At 34.0% G+C, this 16,627-nt stretch overlaps 1 protein-coding gene across 13 annotated transcripts in view; it reads right to left on the bottom strand.

Annotated features, from left to right (window-relative positions):
- CPEB2 (cytoplasmic polyadenylation element binding protein 2) overlaps nt 1-16,627 on the bottom strand; it is a 64,260-nt gene that overhangs the window by 30,380 nt on the left and 17,253 nt on the right. For 11 of the 13 annotated variants that reach the window (XM_082389482.1, XM_082389486.1, XM_082389484.1 and 8 more), the window contains one exon: nt 3,561-3,611. The exons of the other annotated variants lie outside the window; for them this stretch is intronic. In XM_082389482.1, the coding sequence (XP_082245608.1) occupies nt 3,561-3,611 (51 nt within the window). The remainder of the gene's footprint in view (nt 1-3,560; nt 3,612-16,627) is intronic. 13 annotated transcript variants of the gene reach the window in all.

A 16,627-nucleotide genomic window follows, 5' to 3' on the forward strand; every position in this document is an offset into this window, starting at 1 on the left:
AGAGTTAAAGGATGTGCCAGGGGTAGTTCATAGATTTACCTATTTTGACCAACTTCCTGACCTTTGTTCCAGTCCCTGTTTATCCCTTATAGGAATATTTACATGTTTAGCCATAATGCTAATTAATTAGAAAGGCAGAATCACAAAATCTTTACAATGTTTGCCTTATCTTCATAACAACTACACTCATATTTATGTATTATTTTTTTAATGGACTCAATCAAGCCTAGCACCACTGTAACATCACAGATTTCTGCCAGTTCTGTATTTTCTAAGGAATGTTCTTAAACTGTAATAGTCATGTGTTTATTTTAATGTGTATTTGTGCACCATCAGAAATCATCTTAGGTACCACAAGGGGTAAGTGTACCACACTTTAGAAAACACTGCTTGAGAAGTCATTTTACTTTTATTGACTCAAATTTTGTCCCTAAATAGCTTCTTCCAAATGGTTCTAGTTTGGCTTTTTGAAATAACACAAAACAAGCCTTCTTTGTCCACTATACATAACATTCTTCAGTTGAAAATATCAGTTATGTCTTCTCTTAATTTTATATTCTCCAAACAGATCCAACTCCATCTATTCACAGGACATGATTTTTACTCTTTCAAAGCCATTTTTGTCACTGTTCATCACTCATTGCCACAACAAACTTTGACTTTCAGGAACTGTTCTACATACTGTACATGAATGAATTCACTCACTTCTCACACGATCCCCCTGAGGCAGGCAGCATGCTGCCTCTCTTTTACACATGAGGACTCTTGAGTCAAAGGGAAGTTAGGTAAGCTGCCCAAGGTCACACAGCTAGAAATAGCAAACCTGGGTGTAAACCCAGATAGCCTGGCTCTAGAGTCTGTGATGCTAACCACCACGAACTACTGCTAAACCACCACACAAAATACTGATGTGTAATTTACTACCAATATTGACTTTCTAAGTCTATAATATTAGCTATGCTTGTTGCTTAAGTAATACAACTTACTTAATCAATTGCCTAATAGTGAGTGAAATCTGTAACAAACTAAAAAGAGCAACAATTTAAAAAGCAGGTCTATGTGCCGAGATGCTATAATTTCTTTAATCAGTCAATAAGATTTAATAATAATTTAGTATAGGCAGAGGTTTGGTATTAACATCACTTAATTCTCACTTCTTTCTTCAATAACGTTGATGTCTACAAAAATTATCTAAATCCTTAATATTCAAATACTTTCTAACCCTATAAATATACCCAATTTTCTGCTCTTGCTTTCCCTCTTAACCAATGATCCCAAATGAGTGAAGTGTTTTTTTTTTTCTCTTTGGATCAAATTATTTCTACTGGCCTAAACACTTTTGATGTCCTAGTTTCATTATAATTTTTCTCCCCTAGTCCCTTACCAGAAGAAGTTCAGAATTTCCAGGATGGCTTACTGTACTGAGCATGTACTGTAGCCCTAAAATGGCATTCTGTGAAAAATGCTCACATAATGAAAAAACAGATTTGTCCACAGATGCAACTCTTGCCTGCCTTAATTTTATATTCTCCAAACAGATCCAATTCCTTCATCTATTCACAGGACATGATTTTTACTCTTTCAAAGTCATTTTGAAAATATGAATTTGAAAATATGACTGAAAATATATATTTAATAAAATATGCTTTTGTCTACTATGTTATGAAATACTTTCAACCTAACATCTAGATTATTTATAAAGGCTTTAGACAACTGATAAAGTCAATTAGTTTAACAATGTTTAGTGCAACCAAAAAGTATAAGCTGTAAAAATAGTGCGGCTACTAAGCTCTGCTCACAGAACCAACACATTCTACTGTGATTACGATATACTTCTAAATCATCCTAGTTTACTATGTATTCAGCAGTCTAAGAACATCTGTGAATGATCTAACAAATTATCTCATACAGTACTTTCCTTCAGATGGATTTTAACAGAATACGTGAAACATATGCAAATTCAAATTTTTCAACTGAATTGGCTTTTTTTAGAAGTTAAAATAGAAATGTGAATGATCTTTATTTACCACATAGACTGTTCCAAAATAAAAGAATTTAAGGAAGTCAGGATCAATATATTAAAAATTTATCGTTACCTAAAGCTATCATTATTTTATAAATCAAGCCCTGAGAGTAATAAAGATTATGATCTATTTTCTGTTTTGTAAACTCAATTTCAACAGTCTAATTTTTAGTCACAGATTTAGAGTTCAGAGACCAGCTACTTAAATGATATGGTTTTTTAATTCCATGGCAGAAAAAAGAAGTCCTGGAATGTAATTTCTAGTGCCTTTCTGGTCAAAGTCTATGGAAACACCAAAATTCCCTAGCTTCATAAATGTGGACTACTAGACCGTTGTAAGGTCTAGCCTGAACATGGCCTCAGCCTAGAGTGCAGTCTGGCCCCATTGTTAATACCTTGACGATTCTACCTCTAACCATCTTTGATGATCCTTACTAATAGTTAATCCAGTGCTTAGACTAGGCTGGCATGTGGTGGGCGACTCAATACAGAAGGGTCAAATGTTGAATGAATCAATTTAGCACCTCACTTAACGCTTTGCGTCTTCAATTTTTCTCTCATTCCAAAATCCTATCTACCCTGACAATCTCCTAGGTAGCCTAGACTTTATTCCTATCTTTTCATCTTTACTTAATATTAGTTTTTACTTAACACTAGAGTTCACATGGTCTAGCTTTACACTGGCTGTTTTTTCAGCCTTTGTTTTTCAATTTCATTGCCATCTTTTTTCAACAAAGCTTTAGCTGAAAAAGAAGTGCCAAGCCATTCTAGTAATTAATTATGTATTTTAAAGGAAGTCCTATGCTATCTTTACCATTCCTTCTTCATCCTACTTACCTCTCCTCAGACCCGCCCTCTGATTTAAAAATACCTTTGTGAAGGATATTTTAATCCTGCATGTCTACTCCCACAGTCATCGATGTGCTAGGTACCGTGACTCTGAATGCAATGTTTGCCCCACAGAAAGAAAACAACTTTAATGAAAGTTTATTTATTCTTTCCCACTAGAATAAAATTCACTGTGTAAACTTTCTAGCTAGAATAAATTAAGTTGGTGTGACTCCCATAATTATAGAATCACCAGTATATTCCTTAGGTGAACATAAACACAAGTACTATAATAAGTAACAAGCTCTATACACTTTGCAAATATTATCTCATTTAATTTTCATAATGAACCTTGAGACTGTTACTCCCATTTCACAGATGGGAAACTAAGGCTCACGGAAGTTACTTGACCAAGTTAATACAATAAACTGGAAAGCCAATATTCAAACTCAGGACTGTCTCCAAAGTCATGATGATTGAATTAAATCATACTGTCACAAATACACTTTAATGACTGCTTTGCCAGTGAGAATACACTCAAACTCCTAATTCTGCTTTCTGTACAGGAAGAGTTGTAGCTTTATTTTTATATTGAATACTTATAAAATGATTAACTTGTGTATATGGGGAAGGTTTAGAGAAACATGTATTCATTCATCTTTATTTATATAAATCAACTGGAAACATAAAATGTTGTTATAAAACTTACCATTTAACATCAACAGATTGTCAGTTCCTGGATGTGGATAGCTCAATCGACCTTTAAAAAGACAGGAAAGGGAAGTTTGAAGATTATGGAACTGTTTGAAAAGCAAAAAAATGGAAGGGGAGTAAGGAGGAGAAATGTATTGAGCACAGTACAGTTCTTAAGGAATAAAAAATTAATGTTTAGCTCAAATTGTATTAACTAAAACTATCTCTGAAAATTGAAAACAAAAAGAAACAGTTAACTTTAGTTCTTAGAATATAAGAGCACAATGTGATTTGGGAGCAATGCTTATAGAATAAAGCCTATTTGTTTTTTTTTAATGTGAAAACGATGTAGGTATCCTAGTCTTTCAAACTTAATATAGGATGTGAAATTTTAAATTTTCAAATCTGCTTGTAATTTTTGCTAAAGATCTCTTTTCCCAAAAATGATATTTGAAGGAAAGAAACTTACATTCTTAAATAAAAAACCAAAATATCATAATAAAAAATAAGCCCCCAAAACTTATCACAACTTACCATTGAATTCAATACGATTTTATCAGTTTCATTTAAATAAAGAAGTTTAAAAAAAACATCTTAAATGTTTTATTATAAATGATATTGGAAATTTAACTTGTTCAAAGTTTATAAATGTCATAAAAATAAAAATATAAAAAATGAAAATATTAAAGCTGAAGAGCATAGTACTTCTTTTGAGTCATCCTTCATTAGAAGTTTTGCATTTACTAAAATGCGGAAGGGACAGTATACTGTACTACATACTGCTGTGGAAGAGAAAAAAGGTATGCATGAACAAACTGTGGTTTATCCAGCAGTTTTACATCATAACACTTATTTGATTAAATGCCAATAGTGAGGATGATCGTTGTTTGTAGTCCATTAAAATACAGGATTTTCCTCTAATGCCTGAATCTCTGATAGTCTATTAGAAAGGTACATTAAAATCCATTTAGAAAACTTCTAAAAATTAAATATCTGTGAGATTGCATTTCAGCAACCTTTAGCACAGCCCTTTAAAAAGACAATATGATAGTGTGTAATGCACTGACACCAGAGGGGGGGAAACCAATAAATATCTGAATGGATTTGACATGATTAGTAAGGAGTACAGATTAACTGCATCTACCCTTACCACTTCAGCAAGTACTTTATACGCTAAGGGTCCTTTCCAAAATATCCCATGCAAAACAGATATTTTCTATTGGCTTTTAATTATGAAGTTAAAGAATTTGATTATCTCCAGTGCAAGAGCCAAGTGGCAAAGGTAAGCTAATTCTGACATTAAAATAGATAGCTATGTATGTGTATCTGCATATATATATATATATATATATATACACACACACTTATACATACACACACACTTCATCTGAGCTCTAATTTAACTACACATTTTGTTTTCAGACTCAACATAGTTAAAGTAAATGTTTCTGTCCTTCAAAGGACAATTTACCACCTCTCATTTACTCCTAAATTTCATGCAGCAAGACATTAGTTAACTAAATGACCTCAAATAAAGCTGTCATACTCTAAAAACATACAAATAAGTTTATTGTTGTGATACTTTAGTATGGAGTAAGAAATAGAAGAGTATGCACAAAAGGCACAAGACAGAAAGAGTTAGGAAGCAGAGCTTTCTTAAACTGGATTTCAACAGCATGGAACAGTACTTTGTCTGAAGGATCATAGTTTATTTTGGAAATATGCTATTTCTAAACATCTTGTTGCAGCTGACCAAATTTACAGAACAACTTAAAGCCATGAAAAAGATCACTGTTATTTCTTACTTGAGATTGAAAATCAAAATCCCTACAAAAGTGGCAACCTGTATTGCTCCGATCAGTGTAACAAGTTCATTAAGTCTTGTATACTGATAGTGCAGGATGCTGAGGATACACATATGAGTGAGATACAGTCTCTGCTTATGATGTGGTAGGAGAGACAGACACAAACATGCAATTTCAATAAACTCTGCCAAGTGTGAAGAGTTAGGTACAGTATGCTATATAAAAAAACACAAAGGAGTATTTAACCAAGCCCAGCGATTCAAGTAAGACTTCCAAGAAAAGTAAATTAAGCAAAGCCTTAAGACTAGTTCCACTTCAAAATACACTCAACTTTCAACTGCCACATAATTATCTTCTAATAGGTTCACTGTTCACTTTATTTGTCCCAAGACACAGGTAACAAAGATATTTTCATTACTAATAGTTTTTTGACTTCTGGTCTCTGAATGGACTTAAAAGGCACACCTTACGTGGAAAGTTCAAAAGACAGATATCTATTTGCAAATGGATATACATCTGTAAATATGTTCTAAAATACAATTCTCCACAGAAGAAAATCTCTCAATATAACTAATGAAATATTCCAAAATGAAATAAGCAAATTTAGACTGTTTTAAAATTACCCAATTACTTTTCCTCTGCCACAGTGAAATACTAATACATCTTTACAAGTCAACTTTCACAGCTGTATTTTACATGGGATAGTATTAAAATTACTTTAATTAAGAACCTGCCAATTGATAGTAATAACTAACACTGGAGGGCTTATGATGTGCCAGGAGCTCTTCTAAGTTCTTTACAACCAATTATTTAACCCTCATAATAATCCTGTGAGTTAGGTACTATTATCTTCCCACTTGAAGATAAACTTTGCCACAAAAGGTTAAATAGCTTGCCCAAGGTTACCCTACTGGCAGGTGGCACTGGCAGAATTCGAAACAGGCAGATTAGCTCCATACTTAGTCACTATCTTATAATGACTTCCTAGCTAATAAAATAATCTGGAGAAAAGTATGCACGGTTGGTTGTAGGGTAAATTCATCCATTAAAAAAATTCACAGAATGATTATGTAGCATAATAGCTAACTTATACTTTAATATAGAAAAGAAAAATAGGAAAAAGCCACATTGCTATAAAACCAATTTCTCCCTATTATCTAAGGGCCTGTGGCACAGACTGGTAGTTGTAGACTAACACCTGTTTCCGTCGATACTAGGACACCCAAATGGACAGACACAGGGCTGCCCAGAGTAAAAAAGTAAATTTCCCAGGCTTCCTTGTAGTTAAGTATGCCCATGTGTCTAAGATGTGGCCAACAGGATGTAAAACAAAATTGGTAAAGTGAAGTTTCTGGAAGGTATCCTTAAAAGGGAAGATCTTCCCCCTTTCTTTTACCTTTTCTCCTGCTTGTTGGAATGCAGAAGCAACAGCTCAACTGAAATCAGCCATCTTAGATCATGAGGCAGAAGCTGGGTGTGAAGGATAGCAGAACAGCAAGACAGAAGGACCCTAGATCCATGAAAATCACAGTACTGCTTCTAGGAGTGTTATGTTTATGTAAAAGAAAAAAAACTTCTATGTTGTTTAAGCTGCTTATGAGTTTTCTGTCATACCAGAAGAAACTAACCTTACAAATAAAGTCCTCTAGTAATGAGTTTGGGCAAATTGAATTTTAGGTAACTGGGTTATTATTTATTATTGTGAAAATATGATAAAGTATAATAATTTAAGGTGGTTTTAACATATCTATAAGTAATGGGTATATACTACCTCTTGGTACTTTTCCTTTTACATTAAAATACTATAAAATTTAAAATAAACAATTTTGAAAAATATACATTTATTCTTAGGTGTCAGTGAATAACTAGAGGACCTCAAAAATTGTCTTATTAGTCTATTATGATTTTAATATGCATAATACATATATAAAAAGACAATTCATGTTAGCCATTTCAGATGCATATTAGAGCATCAAAAAACACTGAGAAATATGACAACTGCATACAACTTACCAATTGTAAAGACAAATTACCAGTTACTAAAATTTTAACAAAGCAGTATTTAAAGACCTGCAATAAGTTAGGCCAATATTAGACTATTCACATATATACATTTATTGATATATATCAACATATGAGTTCTTTCTCTAAACTACTTACTACCAATAAAAAGAACTTACCAAATAGTGATAAAATTATAACATTTCTTATTTCACTTTTTCCTTGGATTTAAACATTCTTTTAAGTTATAGAAATATGAATTGGAAAGGATAAAATGAAGCAATCACTTCCTCAACATCTCTTAATGTTCGTGTATTCTCAAATTTAAAGTCTCTTGTTAACAAGAAGATATCCATCTGATGAAGTATCATCTTATTTCCTTTCCCAGATACCATACTCTCTTGGTTCTCCTCTATCAGCAGCCACTCCTTAAGTCTGCTTTGCTGTATCCTCTTCCTCTTTTCAACCTTTAAATGCTAAAGCCCCGGTGTTCAATCCTTGGACTTCTCTTTCTACACTGCCTCTCTCTGTGATATTATCTACTACCAAAACTTCATATGTCATCTCCAAGCAGATGACTGCAACTGCAACTCTCTACCTCAACTCCATATTTCCCCAGATCAGTATATAGCACTTTTTTCCATTAGTTTGCTCATCCCAAAACCTTGGGTTACCTTTACTCCTCACTCTGTCTAAGCTGTGTATAAATCTGTCAACTGTCCTATTATCAACATACAGATCAACCTGATTGCTCTTCACCAGCTCCTTCACTGTCTCCCTGGCCCAAGCCATCCCCATCTCTTCAGACTGCCAGAATAACCTCACTGTCTAGTCTCCACTCAGCAGTCTGTGTGATCCTTTTAAAACCTAAGTCAGCTCATGTTGTTTTATTGCTTAAAACCCTCCCGCACTTAGAATAAATATCTGGCCCCTCGTGCTCTACCATTCTAACCACATTGGCTTCTGCTATTATGTAAACATACCAGGCATATTCCCATTTCAGGATCCATATTATTTCCTCTCCTTTCTGTTTGAAATGCACTTGCCTAGATATGACAAAAGCTTGCACCTCTCACTTCACTTAGGTCTTTAAGAGATGCCATCACAGACCATCCTGTCTAAAACAGCAGCTTCTTTCTTTCTCTATTCCCTTGACACTATATTTCTTCCTTCATAGCACTGATTCCTGTTGTCTCTATCCTTCATTCAAACAGATGCATAAGGGCAGGACTTTGTCTTTTTTTGTCTTTTTTATTCCCTACTCTAGCATCTAAAACAGAGCTTAGTACATAACAGACTCAAATATGTATTAAATGGATGAATGAAATGGCTCATTCTGTTATGTGAACCATAAGCTCAATCTAAAGTATAGTACCTAAATATATGTTTGTATGTGGGGCATGGAAAGGACATTGTCTCAGTGAATGGAAAAATCACAGAACAAGCTTTTATCAGTTCATTTCTAAACCCCTTAAATATGGGGAGGGGAGGGAAAAAGACAAGTCTTGCTTTTTGCTCTTTGCCAAGATTAATTTTTCCCTTCTCCACAACTGTTTTCTTTTTCTTAATGAGTACATCCAAAAAATGATCTCCAAAGCCCCAATATTCACAGTTAATGATGCCTCATTACTGATGAGAAAATTGCTGAAGAACAATGCCACACATTCTGCCAACTCCTTTTAATAGGAAAAATAAACATTTAAATCACATATTAGAATCATAAAGAGTTTGAGTTAGAACATTAAACCAACTAGTAAGAGAGGCAGTATGGTGTGGTGGTTAACAGCACAAACTCAAGAGCTATTAAATTCCACCACTTACTAACACTGAAGCTTAGACAATTATTGTTAGTAAGCCACCACAGTCATCCAACTGTAAATTAAGGGTAAATATCTACCCTTAGTTGTGAGAATTAAATAAGTTAATACATACATGTAGAGTCCTCAGAACAGTGCTTGGCATATATCAAGTGCTCAATAAATGATATGTTATATATTGTATACATATATTAAACACACACACATACACACACCCTCAAATGAAAAATTCTAATACTTCCTTTTTATATGCTTTAAATAAAGCATTGCTCCCTCTGGTTTGGTACACTCTTTTCATATTTTTTTCATTATCTACATTTCACCTTTACTTTGAAATCTAATTAGAAAAAAAAAAAATGGTTCATAGGAAGCCTGGTAAAATCCACTCAGAATGTGGTCATTACCAACCTTGAGTAACTCCAATCTCTGCTCAGATCCATGGGTAGGACAGTCATTCCTGACCTCACTCCCAAATCTCAATGCATGCCTCATAAAAGCCTAAGAATAAGATCATACAAATGTAGAAAATACCCTTAGATCCAGATCCCAAGAAAACAACAGAATCATTCCTTACCTACATCTAATAAAAGCCATCAATCTACTTTAGTTTCCAGGAAAATTAATCAAGTTAACTAACTCTTAATTCAGGATCTCATCATAATTTTTTCACCTAATAATTATTCATAACTTTTAAAACTTTTATCCAATTAATGACTAGAAAATATATTAAGAAACACCAAGAGACATAGACTACCAAAAAGTTTATTTCAAGTAAAGCAGAACCACAAAGAAAGACAAAAAAACACAAAAGGCTAAACCAAAGTCATTAATCATCTGGTAAGATAATGTATTATCGTAAAATTACTTCAATAAAACTGGTACTAACTGATATATGCAATTAATGTTAAAATCAAGTTGCACTAATGGTCACAAAACTTTAAACTGTAAAAGGGTTTACTAACAAAAATAATATTAAGAATAACAAATGGGCAATCAAACATCATCAGTGGCAGTATAAACTGGCATAAAACTTAAAATTAAGTTGCAATATACATCTAGAGCCTCAAAAACAAATGTATTAAGTCTATTCTATGGAAATAAACTCAGAAAGAGCTCACTGAGTTTTATTTAAAAATTGAAATACCTAAATGTCCAACTGTAGGGGAATGGTTATACAAACTATTTTACATGTGTGTAAATAATTTTAAAAGTTCTAAACAAATAATGATAAAAAATTATTGTGGAAAAATGTTTAATCATTCAGCCAATAATTTATTGAGCCCCTTCTATTTGCTTGGCACTAAAACAGATGCTGATTAAAAATAAAGCAAAAACAGAAGTGGTCATTGCTCCCATGACACACTATCATGTGAAAAGTTCTATACACTGAAAAAAAACAAAAAAAACCAAAACTGACTGAATCAAAAATAAATGAGAAAGGTGCTCAAATTAAAAACGAATATGGTTCCTTAACAATCTTTACCAAAGTAACCTACTATTGACTATAGTGTTAGGGAGGCCTCACTGAGGAGGTAAGCGGACTAGGGGTTACAGAGACGTCCAGCTGAACACGGAGGACTGAACACAGTGCTCATCTCTGCTGCTTTCTGAAACCACTAAAATGACAGCACATTAGAACAAACAGAATGGGAACAGATCACAGAAGAATCATATCAACACTTTCAAAAGCTGTGAACATGAATGGGTGAGAGTGGTAGCTGACTTTGGAGACCAGAAATCATTGAAAGCACTGAAAGCAAAACTGGTGTGTGCCTGGGGAAGACTATCAACAAACAAGCCATTTACTATAGCAGAAACCTGGAAAGGTTCAGAAATAAGAAGCTCTGGTTATTACTGAGAGTAGATATGAGTAGAACTGAAAACAGGAAGGCTGATGATTGCTTGTCAGTTTCTACATGAACCAGAGAGACACGCAGCCCCTTCTTTGGCTCTTCTAAGAAGGCTAGTAGGCAGGCCTACAGCTCCCAGGCAGAAGAATGAAGACATACAACCAGGTTCATTCCACAGACCAAAAGAAAAGACGTGAGTACAGACACTGTGATAGTTCCATGATTGGCTTACAGTAATGCTCACTAGATTATAAGCCCTAACTACATACACAGTTTCCAATCACCATTTTTGTCTTATCTTTAAAAATGAATGGACAGCAAAGGATCATAAGATATTTGACGACAGCCTCCAGCATGAGAAAACAAACAAATAGAAAAGAGGAACTTAAAAGAAGCATAGACAATACAAGGAAATGGAAAAATAATCTTCAAAACTATAATACAGTGTTTAAAGATAAATACTCCAGAGAAATAAGATCAAAGAATAAAAATAGGAAAGTTTTCAGAATTTTTTTAAAGAGGGTCTTAAAAGTTGTTCAGAGAAAAATTTTAAAATAAAAAAATTATTAGAAGGGTTGAAAATAAGAGATGAGGAAACCTTTCCAAAAGCAAAACAACAGATAAAGCAATGGAAATTAGAAAAGCAAATGATGAGTATAGGAGGCTTAATATTTCAAGAACAGGAGTTTCAGAAAGAGGTAACATAAAAAATAGAAGGGAAGAAATTATCAAAGAAATATGGAAAATTTCCAAGAACTGAAGGAAATTAATCTCTTAAATAGGAGGGCTCAATGAATGTGCGGTGCAAGAAATAAAACAATGAAATGGAAGGAAGGAAGGAAGGAAAGATGGAAGAAAGGAAAGAAGACAGGGGAAGAAGACAGATAGGTAAACCCTTCCCCACCACCATACATTGGAAAGACCCGCATTCATCATTACAAAATTTCAGAACCACAGGCATGAAAATATTCTAAAAGCTTCCAGTAAAAAAAAGCAAAAATTAAAAAATAGAAAACAAGACAATCAATCATACAAATGAACAGGTTTTATAATGGTATTATATTTACAGTAGCCCTGGAAGTAATGAAGCATTGCTTTCAATATTCTAAATTACTAATATATAATTCCACATCAGCCTATCATCTTATGTAGGTAGAATAAACATGTTTTCGTACATACAAGTCTCAAAATGTATATCCCATCTGAAGGAAGGTTCTGTAAGACAGGCCCAATAAAACAAAGGCATAAACCATTAAGAAAGCACATGGAGATCAGGACATGAGTTCCAAAGGAAAAAGGAATTCCTGGGATTAGGAAAGTCCCAAAATGACAGTTACGGTGGGCTACAAGGTTACCTACAACAGCAGGAAAAAAAAAATCAATCTAAATGACTATTTGATGTTTTTACATGTATTGAGAGCAGCTTCAGTGTTCTATAAATATATTTTGGGATGAATTAGTGACTAGTACTTAGAAAACTAACCAAACAAACCAAAAGAGACGATGATTAATTCCAGGAAAAAGAAAGTTATATGAAAAAGAAAATGTTATAGTACAGAACATATGAAGTGCACCTACGAATAATATTTGCATTATCATAGTAAATATACCCTCTAATTTAAACAAAAGTGGTCCTAAAATAATTTTGAGAGGACAGAGCAGGGAAAATGTTGGGGTATGGGTAAGTTAAAGTAGATAGTCAAAAGATAATACCTAAAATGTAGGAAATATAAAGCATACACCACTTAATATTTACAAATAATTACATGAAGAATTGGTAAAATAAAGTTGAAAGTGGCTACATCTAGGAAACAGGAATCAGAAGTAAACAGAGAAGAATGAGGGAAAAGACTTCTATTTTTAGCTCTGTAAGTCTTATGGCACTATTTCACTTTTCAATCTATGTATATATATTTTTCTTAACTAATTTTTTAAAAGCTAACCCAGTTGGAGGGAAGGTAAACATTGGAATATCTCAAATATCTTATGCTTACATATTTAAAAAGAAAAGACTAGAAAAATTTTACATCAAAAATATCAAACGTGGTTATTTTAGCTTGTGGAACTATTGATGATTTCAAAACTTTTTTTTCCCGAGTTTTTCCAAATTTCTTTTAATGAATACATACTACTTTTTGTAATAAGAAAAACATTTTCAAAAGGATAAAGTCCTATACTCTGGAGGGAAAAACCTTCATTAGAGATTCTCAGATCCTTTTCAAATACCATAAGCAGCTAAAATTCATAGGCCTAGTTATCCCATATACTTGCTTTTATCACTGCAAATTCTAAATAAAAAGTATTCTTTTTGTTTTTATTTTCAATTTAAAAATAAGAGTTATAAGCCCATGTTTAAAGTTCTAAGAAAGATGCTTTGTGTGAATAACAAGCTTTTAATGAACACATATATGCCCTGAATAAATAAATGTGATTTTTAAGAAAATTCATTGTCATTTCTGTGTGATGGGTTTTAGTTTTTAAAAAAGAAACTGCAGCCTGATGTAACTCAGATCATTTAGTTGAATATTCAAAGATGCTTGGAAGAAATAACAACTCAACTATACTCTGAATTTAATAATATTTTTGCTAATTAAGACACATATTTAAAAAGAAATAAAAATTTAAAATCTCTATCCATGATACCGTATTTCAAATAAGTCTTCTAAAACAAGAACTTTTACAGCCACACTTTCAAAATTTCCTTTTCAATCTGCAGGCATTACGACAGAAGGTAAACTCTTGTAAATCGTACTTTACTTAAGATGAACTAAATTCTGAGTAGTTGGGGGTAAAGGTATCAGGTATGTCACAACAGTGATCAACTCTTAAAGTCAGAATACATATAATAAAATGTATATGGCTTCTATATAAATATAATTTATTCCAAAGATAATGATTTTTTCTCTTTATCAAAGGCCAGTGATCTACAGGAAAAAGAAAAAAAAAAATCAATGAAGTAAAGGGAAAAGAATATGTAAATTCTACTTGCTCCTTTTTAAAATAAAAGGAAACATTTTATTTAAAAACTGAAAGCATACATAGCAATCCATCCTTAATTATCTTTTTTTGAAGACATTCTAATGAAATGATTTCTGTCTACACTTTTTTTGGCACTTGTGAAAATTTTGACTCAGGAACCACAAGTGGCTAAAGAAAAGCAAAACTGGTTCTGAGAAATGCATGTCTCTCTCTGTCAGAGTGAATAAGCTAGGGCAGTTTAAGAGGAGCCATGTAACTACTTTGGCATGGATATTATTGGTATCAGTTTTATTATTCACTCTGCTGTATTTTAATAAATTCCACTAAAATTTTAAAAATTCTTCACAGATCTCCTTGATCTTGTTCTCCTACATGAGAGTTTCTCAAAGTGTACTCGTTACATAGTCTGCAATGCACAATCTCTAGGAGCAGGGCCCTGAAACCTGCCCGTTAAACATGCTCTCCAAGTTTGAGAACCTCTGTCCAGCTTAGAAGTTCTTAAGTTCAAAACGTAAGTTCTCACACCAGACGTTTAGAAATTTATACAAGTTATTTTGTGACTCTGTATTTCAATTTTATATAAGGCAGGCGAAGAGAATCAGAGGGAAAAGAGAAGTGTCTTCTTCGAAGAAATGCAGCAAGAATTTACTTGGTACTACCAGGACCACTTAGCACCTTATAGAAGTCATTCCTTATTTTCTCAGGGGTTATTTTCCTTAAAATAAGCAGAGATTTTTACTTCAGGAGTCTTAGGAGTTTAGCAGTCAAGTAATAAAAATGATGCTAGATATATAAAAACACATAATAAATAAAAACATTTTAAAGGCATCCACTTCTAAAATATGTTGGTATTGTAAAATCACGCTCTAAATCCTTTTTCCTGAATTCCCCTGAATTGTTCAGGGAACATTAGTAAAGGCATTGTGACTTGCTGAGACAGATTCTCCTAAGATTGTTATATAAGCTACATTTCTTCCTACTGTTCTCAAATGATCTTTTATGCGCTTAAATTAAATTTTTTTGTTTGCCCTTATGCTTTGGAGGAGGGGGTAAGCAATTTTTGGTAAAAAATGCTTACACAGTAAGACCTTTTTTGTAAACTGCTGAGAGCAGAGAGGGAAGAGAGATTAACAATAATCACCGTCTTGTTCTTTTGTTTAAAGGGGAATGAACTGACCCACACATACATAAAAAGATCACAGATTATTTAAAATAGGTATGCAAACACAAAACTGCAAAATCACAGAACTGCGCTTGGCAAAGCATGATTTACTTTAACCATTAAAATAATTTATATTTGTCCTTTCTTTGAAAAGGAAAATATTTGTCAAAAATCAAGACAGTCATCAGAAAATAGGATGTTCATGGTGAGAAACCACTGCAGAATAAATAAAACAGATCAGTCAGTGCCACTCGTACTAAGGAAAGTATAAAACAGTGTGTTACTGTTCACAGTACAGAGGAAAAGGCAGCAACCTCCCCCCAACTCCCCCCAACCCTTGGACTGGCTGAGCGGTGTTATATCCAACCAGCATCAGGCAGCCCTGAACAATCTATGCCAGGACTAGTCTGCTTTCAGTTCCTCAGTTGTGATGAGCTCTTAAATACAACCTGGTCCCTTTGTCTAGTTGACACTTTCCCCCCAACATATTTTCATCTTTGTGCTGCTCAGGTTTCAGGTCTCAGCTTTCTTTACTCCATAGCTACGTTAGGTACCTCCACCTATTACCTCCCTGAACACTTTATAACCTCTCTCCACACTACTTCTAATACTTGTAGCTATATCTATACATAATCTGCATGTACTGCATGTATACATCATGTTATATTAGTATATTCTATGTATCTATGTATATTACACATATAAGGTCTCTCTTTCCCCCTTAGGCTGTACATTCTACATTCCACAAGAACAGAGACCACGTCTGTTTCACATAATGCACAGCAGGGTCTTGGACACTGCCTGGTACAAAAGTAGAATAAAAGGAACAAAAGTGTAATAAAATACATTCAGAGCCCCATCTTTGGTTGCCATCACTTCACATCTTTAGAGCCTTGACAAGACCCTTCCACCTGCTATGCCAGACTATAAAGACCTTAACATTAAACAATGACCTACTGACTTGTAAAAACCATCAGGCTTGCATTCCGGGCTTACGTGGGGGTGGGAGGGTCCTTCTGTTAGTATAATTAGTCAGTTATCAGTCATGCCAGTAACCTGCCATAGACTTTCTTTGGATTCCGGAGAGCTGCTTGATCGCTTTTCTGTCTATCAACTCTCACCTGAAGTACTTTCTCTTTTCCTTTAGAGAAGCAGAACCAAATGCAAATTTAGTTTTTGCCTTTCATCTCTGTGGAAGGCAGCCTCCATGACGGCCTCCGCTGATCCCTGCCTCCTAGTAGCCACAGCTCTTGAGTAGCTGACTCCTCCCCAGCTGAGCAGGGCTGGCCTATGTCGCTAGCAATGATGGTGTGAGACTTCTGAAGCTGAATCATTGAAGACACTGGGGCATTCGCCTTGAGCTTTATCATTTGCTCCAGGGGGAATCCAGCACCATGCTCTGAGGACACTCCAGCAGTCCCGTGGAGAGGTCCACGTGATGAACTGAGTTCTCCTGCCAACAGCCTGCA

This window comes from Balaenoptera borealis (genome assembly GCF_965194805.1).
Source record: "Balaenoptera borealis genome assembly, chromosome: 4".
Classification (NCBI taxonomy): Eukaryota; Metazoa; Chordata; class Mammalia; order Artiodactyla; family Balaenopteridae; genus Balaenoptera; species Balaenoptera borealis.